Source organism: Stigmatopora argus, chromosome 15 (genome assembly GCF_051989625.1).
Source record: "Stigmatopora argus isolate UIUO_Sarg chromosome 15, RoL_Sarg_1.0, whole genome shotgun sequence".
Taxonomy (NCBI): Eukaryota; Metazoa; Chordata; class Actinopteri; order Syngnathiformes; family Syngnathidae; genus Stigmatopora; species Stigmatopora argus.
The window spans coordinates 1060001-1067032 of record NC_135401.1 but is presented as its reverse complement, the minus strand read 5'-3'; the positions used below and the strand labels follow the sequence as shown (position 1 = coordinate 1067032).

The 7032-nt window shown below is 50.0% G+C and overlaps 1 protein-coding gene across 1 annotated transcript in view; it reads right to left on the bottom strand.

Moving 5' to 3' along the window:
- Positions 1-3: 3 nt before the first annotated feature.
- Positions 4-7032, bottom strand: part of mdga2a (MAM domain containing glycosylphosphatidylinositol anchor 2a) — a 14846-nt gene continuing 7817 nt past the window's right edge. Inside the window, exons 8-17 of the mRNA XM_077620352.1 lie at positions 6065-6403; positions 5697-5969; positions 4512-4660; positions 4269-4446; positions 4178-4198; positions 3857-4012; positions 2180-2323; positions 1965-2098; positions 1233-1332; positions 4-1164 (exon numbers count right to left, since the gene is read on the bottom strand). Of these exons, the coding sequence (XP_077476478.1) occupies positions 1076-1164; positions 1233-1332; positions 1965-2098; positions 2180-2323; positions 3857-4012; positions 4178-4198; positions 4269-4446; positions 4512-4660; positions 5697-5969; positions 6065-6403 (1583 nt within the window). The 3' untranslated portion in view covers positions 4-1075. The remainder of the gene's footprint in view (positions 1165-1232; positions 1333-1964; positions 2099-2179; positions 2324-3856; positions 4013-4177; positions 4199-4268; positions 4447-4511; positions 4661-5696; positions 5970-6064; positions 6404-7032) is intronic.

Here is a 7032-nt window from a genome sequence, read left to right as displayed (position 1 = left end):
AAAAACAGTAAATATTTTTTTATTCAAATGTACAATTTTTACATTTTCTATAAACAAACATGGGGGAAAAAATCCGATTTCTGTAATCCTCCATAAATGCAGTGTCATCTGTATAATTCATTAAAATTAGATAATTTGCTGCAATTCTATCATTCCTCCATAACAGGGCTGGCAGTGAACGATCGCCTTGCAGTGCCCTCTAGTGGTCATAATTATTCCCCACCGCTTATGCTCCGTTCACTGCCCCATGGCGTCATCCGTCAATTGAACCCCCAAAGTCTTTTCTAAGGGTCAAACATGCCAAAGGAAGCAAAATAGTCGACAAAAAGCGTCCTCGTCGTCCCTGTCGACTTCCTGCCCAAACAGGAAGTACACATATCACCCCCCACCCCCGTTGTGCTTGTTTGAAAAATAAATTCCGCCGACATGGGTTTTCGGGCGACCAATGGGGAAGTCCGCTTTCGCCGTTTCCCGGTCGCCGCGTCGATGGTCTGAAGGCACTTGAGTGTCATGGCGGACCCGCCCCCCCAACGAGAGGCTTTTGCGGACGCGTGTCGTCGTGCGTTCAATACTTTCCTGCCATGGATGTCCAATTTTATGGCAGTTAAGAGGATTAATATATGTATAGATATATATATTCCTCTTAAAATGGTTCGGTTCTCGCAGCCAATTAATTCCAAAAAAATTCCAATGTTCTCCTCAAGCCAAAGTGCCAAAAGCATTTGAAGTGGGAGGGGTGGCAGCGAATGAAAAACCTTTGCAAGATGTAAACAAAGCCTCCCGCTTCCAATCATTTGGACGTCCAGCACCGTTAATGGTGCACAGAGTTTGTGCGTGTCTGTAGTTGGTAGAAAAAAACTCTTAATACTTTGGAAAATACGAATATGTGAAAAAGTTTCACTCGTTAGACGTCCAATCCGTTTGTAGCGGGAGGCTCGGCGACCGCGTCAAAAGGATCGGACGTCCACTCGCGATAAACTCGTCGACAGATCGGAGGCCAAAACAATTGGGAAAGAATCGTCGGATGGCTGTCAAGTGGAATGGGGCGGGGCTAAAAGCGGCGGCGGTGATGATGTCACCTCCTTCGGCCAATCAGAGCCGTGCCGAGTGCCAGCAGGCCCGCCGGTAAGCTGGACCGACGGGGCGGGGCGAACGAGATCAGGTCTGAGGAAGAAAGCGTCATTGGCCTCTTTATTGGCCAGCTGCCATCGACGGATACGGACGTCACTCACTGTTGGACGGCGGATCCTTGCACGGACCCTCCTGAATGGCCACGTCGTCCACGGCGACGTCGCCCTCGATGCCGGCGCCGCGGATGCCCTCCAGCACCACCTGCGCGCCAGAGGTTAGCTCTTAGCATAACGGTGCCCCCTTTTGGCCTTGATGTTGAACTCTTCAATTGATGGACTAACGCAGGGGTAGGGAACCTATGGCTCGGGAGCCACATGTGGCTCTTTTGATGGGTGCATATGGCTCTTTGCTAACCTGTGAGCTAAAATATGGAAATCGCTGTTGACAGAACTGAGATATTACATTTAGGACTGCTTTAATCTTCATTTTTTTTGCTTTAATCTTCATTTTTTTTGCTTTAATCTTCATTTCTTTGCTTTAATCTTCATTTTTTTGCTTTAATCTTCATTTTTTTTTGCTTTAATCTTTCTTTTTTTGCTTTAATCTTTTTTTTGCAGTAGACTTCTGGAATGCACCCTCTCATTGATTAGCAACAGCATAAGAATCTTTTAAAAAATATTCATTTTTTTCCACTTTAAAAGTGGTGAAATTACAAAAAAAATTGAAAAGGCACTCGTTTACATGTATGTATTTGGACTTTTAAATTGGTAGTATGGCTCACAAGGAATAACATTGGAAAATATGAATTGTTTGTGGCTCCCTTCCGTCAAAAAGGTTCCCGACCCCTGGACTAACGGCTAACGTTGCGGCTGCGCTTTATTTCCTAGTCTGACCTGGAAGTCCGCGCTGGGGTGGATGTCCACGGCGGCACGGCGCCATCGCTCGCCTTGGTTACCGCTCAGACTCCACACGGCGTCCTCCGGCGTCGCCGGCGCCCCCTTTTGCCTCAGAAAGACGTTGAGGGCTCCTAAATCCCTCGCGGGAAATGGCGGCGAGCCGTTAATGAACATCGGCGTCACGCCATCGCCGTCACGCCACACTGACTCACCTATGTGCTTTCCGTACATGTGGTAGAAGAAGGCCAGGCAGTAGGCGGCGCCGCTTTTGGAGCCCGTGTTGAAAAAGGGCGACAGGAGGCGGGCCTTGTCGCCCTCCATCCTGGGACGGGACGTCTCGATGTACACGTAGTATCCTGCCACCAACACGCAGACACGTTTGAAAATAAATGAAAACATGTCATGAGAATACAAATGAATGGTGAGATTTTTTGGGGGGGTGACGCGGTGGCCTAGTGGTTATCGCATTGGTCTCGCAGTTCAGAGATGTGGGGTTCGATACCTCAATGTGTAGGGCAAGGGTGTCAGACTCGGGTGGGTTGGCGGACCGCTTTAACGTCAACTTGATTTCACGTCGGCCGGACCATTTTAGATTAGATATAATATTTAGATTTTTTTTTTAAATAAATGGATTAAAGGAACTGGATTAAAAGCCCTGAATATTCCGTTTTTTCTAGATCTAAAACAATGTTTATTTCAGCTTTTTTATATATTTTTTAAATTTTACAAAAAGATTTTTGAACTAAAAACACAGAAAAAAATGATTAAAAAATGACAATGATTGATTTAAATGGGGTAAAATCAGGAAATTTAATAAACATCTATACTGTTCATTTTAAGAGATCTAAAACAATGTTTATTTGAGCTTTTTCTTATATATTTTTAGATTTTACAAAATGATTTTTGAACTAAAAACACAGAAAAAAATGATAAAAAAATGACAATGATTGACTTAAAAAGGGGAAAATCAGGAATTTTTTTATATCTATCTATATACTCCTTCATTTGAATTTGATCCTAAAACAGAAAGTCGACACTCATGTACTTTCCCGGGCCGCACAAAATGATGCGGCGGGCCAGATTTGGCCCCCGGGCTGCCACTTTGACACGTGGTGTAGGGTTTGCATGTTGCGTGGGTTTTCTCCTCTGGTTTCCTCCCGCATCCCATGCATGCTAGGCTAATTGTATGCTAATTTGTCCCCCAGCCTTGAGTGTGATTGGTTGTTTGTCTCCCTGTGCCCTGCGATTGGCTGGCCACCCACTCGGGGTCTCCTCCAGTCGTTAGTTGGGATAGGCTCCAGGACCCCCTGCGACCCTGGCAGGCAAAAGGAAGTAACGTCTTCTTCCGACGCTTCTAAACGCACCTCGAGGCTGCGCCAGGTTAAAAGAAAGAGCAACAGCATCCAAATGAAAGTGGTCCAAATCCACAAATCCCAAATCCTAAATAGCGTTTCCGCTGCTGGCGGTCACGTGACTTGTTGGCGGTGCGTGTTTTTGGAAAATGGAATTAAAAGAGCAGGCAGGGTTGAACACCGGCGCAATTTAGCAGCCAAACGCGGAACCGTTTGATAACTCGGATGTGCGCGTGTAGGAGAGATTAAAGGACGTGCGTCCTTGTTATTATTACGCTGCGCTGCGCTTAATCCACCTTAACGCGCTGTCATGACATTTTTTTCCTCTGTAAATATACGGAGGACTGCTAAAATGTCTTTTTTATCCAAAGTTATTTCTGTTTTAGTCGTTCTAGTCGGTTGTATAACGTTGGAAGTCGGCCATTTTAGTACAGTGGTTTTTAGTTGTTCCAGTTGGTTGTATATCGTTGGAAGTCGGCCATTTTAGTACAGTGCAGCATGGGGAAACATGTCCTTTTTTGAAGCGTGTGCACGGACCTTGCTTGGAACCGCGGCGGTCGGCGCTGGGTCCCGTGTTGGGCGTGTACTTGGTGTCGCGGGAGGCAGCGCTGTGGCGCGTCCAATCAAAGTCGTCGCTTTTGTCCTGAGAGAAGAGGCACAGGGCCTCGTCCTCGAAAGCGCACTGGAACTCCCCTGCGAACATTCCAAAAAAATAAAAAGAAATGGCACCCCCCCATTCTTGACTTGGAACGCGCCATACGCCGTTTCAATTTTAACCGGGACCCCCAAAATGTAGCATTAGCCATCCCAGTAGCTAAACATAGGGGGAAAAATGGATGAAAAGTAAGCGTGACTCACTGAGATGTGGATTGACCGGAGCTGTGAAGGAAACACAAGGGTTGAGTTCAATTGGAGCCGGCCAAAGGTCAAAGGTCGCCATCCAACGTACCGCTGTAGGCCACCACGCGCTCGGTGGCGTCGCCCTCGCCGTAGCGCGTGATGGGCGTCAGGCGGACCACGTAGGACTCGGGTTTGACCAGGTCCGTCAGGTTGTACGTTAACAGCTCCCCCTGGTGGATGTTGGCCTCCATGGGGATCTCCTGCTCCCACCAGCGGCTCTGGCCCACCTGTGTTTTGTGGGTTAGTGAAAGGTCGCCGCACCGGGCCGGCGCCGGCCGAGGGAGGAACTCGCCTGTCGCCGGCCCAGCCTGTAGGCCAGGACGCGGTCCACGGCGCCGGGCTCCATCTGGGTCCACTGCAGCTTGAAGCCGTAGGAGCGGGGACGGTTCTGCCACAGGGCGCCGCGGGTGTCGTAGTAAAACTCGGGAGGGTACGCCTTCCCTGGAATCCCGTGGGACAAAGTGTCATTTACGAAAACAACGTTAGCCCGTTCACATTCCGATGGGTCGACATTGAATTGTCCGCGGAAATCACAAATAGCTGCTCCTGTCTTGCGGCTAATCCTGAATGGAGACTAAAGATGCAAATGTTAGCTTTAGCGCTAATCTTGGATATGTGTTGTCCCTTTTTAAAGTCAAATGTGTGTATTTTTTTTCAACGCCGTGCGTATCGGTGACGATGATGATGGATCCACGGTTAACGTGGCTAACGTGGCTAACGTGGCTTCCGACCGTCAGCGTGATCGCTGAGATGGCTTTTTTTTCGCGTTAAGGAGCTTAACTCCGGAAGTGGAGACGACGAACGCTGACAGGCGCGCTCGGAAGAGCTTTGGTGGGCGGAGACCCGCGACGGAGACGGAGACGAGAGGCGCCGAGGCGTCGAGGCGTCGAGGCGTCCTTACTTTTGACATAAAAGAAAGCGACGACTCAAATCCTCACGCGCTTGTCCAGTTAGCATTTTACACTCCCGGCTCGGTTTAAGCCCCTCGGGATAAATGTCGGATTGTCCGTCACGGACCCGTCGGCCATACTTTTACCGCTCATTGGTCAAAAGTTTGGTGCGTGCCGCTCCAAGTGCTAACCCTCACACTCATAGCTAGGGGCAATGTTAGAGTGTCCAATCAACCTACCGAGCATGTCTTTGGAATGTGCTAGGAAACCGGAGTACCCTGAGAAAACCCATGCAGGCCCCGGGGAGAACACGCAAAGTCCCCACGGGTGGAGCGACCTGGATTTGAACCCAGGTCTCCCGTCGCGAGGCCGACGCACTAACCACCGGTCTTGAACCGGAATTGGCAAATGTTTGGGGGCAAACAGGAAGTCTAGAGTATGCGTGTGTCATGCAATAGAAAGTGGGGCAGTCAAAGACAAAGTGTCAAGTCATAAACAGGAAGTTGGTGCAGTCCAAACAGTCACGAACAGGAAGACCATTGTATTGGACGACAAGCGTAAGGTTTTGGCAGTTGAGCGCCACTCACCGGTGACCAGGAAGGTGCACCTCCCGGCTCCGGCCTCGTTGCTGATGTCGCAGGTGTACTCGCCGTAGCCCTCGCGGTTGAGCGCGCGCACCTGGTAGTGCGTGTCGTCGCGCCGCTCGTCCAGCTGCCCCACCGTCAGCAGCCGCGAGCCCAATTTCCACTCGTAGCGTAGCCGGCGGGCCGGGTGGGCGCGCAGCAGCCGGCAGGTCAGCCCGAAGGCCCGCCCCAGGGCCTGACGCACCTCCGAGAACGCCGGTTCCACCACCGGCGGGACTGCGGGGGTGGAGACGCCACGACATGGCCGTCACTTTCCCGTCGGGACTACCCCCACCCTGGGCCCGACTTGCCCGTCGGTACGCGTTACCCACAATGCACCAGCAGCTGGATCAGCGCCTCTCGGGGTTTGACGTTGAAGCCGTTGTATCGGCTGGTCCGGCAGCGGTAAGTCCCGCCCATCTCCCGCGTCACGTTGCCCAGCCTCAGGACGCCGTGGGAACTTTCCGTCTGGGCGGGGTCCTCGCTCGCCGGCGGAAGCCCCGCCGGGGCTCCCGCCGGGGCTTCCGCCGGGGGGGCGTCGCCGTCCTCCACGCGGGACCACAGGACGGCGGGTTTGGGTTTGCCCGACACCAAACACTGCAGTTCCACCGCCTCGCCCTCCTGCGCGATGATCTGAGAGCGCCCCCTGGGCACCGTCAGCTCCGGTGGGACTGCCACAAAAAAGTCCGCAAAAACAAAATAAAACATTTCCATTTTAGTCACTTGCTCTTCATTAGATGTTTGACACGGCTCAATTAGCATTAGCTCATTCAGTTAGCCAACCATTTTCCCTTAGCATTAGCATTAGCTTTGCATTTGTGTGTTTGTGTTTTGGTCATCAATGTAGCCAACCATTTTCCCCTAGCATTAGCATTAGCTTTGCTTTTGTCTGTTTGTGTTTTCCTCGTTAATTTACCCAAGCATTTTCCCCTAGCATTAGCATTAGCTTTAGCTTTGCGTTCGTCTGCTTGGGTTTTGCTCGTTAATGTAGCCAAGCATTTTCCCCTAGCATTAGCTTTTCTTTTATCTGCTTGTTTTGTTCGTTAATGTAGCCAACCATTTTCCCTTAGCATTAGCATTAGCATTAGCTTTGCGTTTGTCTGTTTGGGTTTTGGTCGTTAATTTAGCCAAGCATTTTCCCCTAGCATTAGCATTAGCTTTTCTTTTATCTGCTTGTGTTTTGGTCATCAAAGTAGCCAACCATTTTCCCCTAGAATTAGCATTAGCTTTGCTTTTGTCTGCTTGTATTTTGCTCATTAACTAACAAATTGTCCTTCTCTCTCTCAATTGGACACGTTTT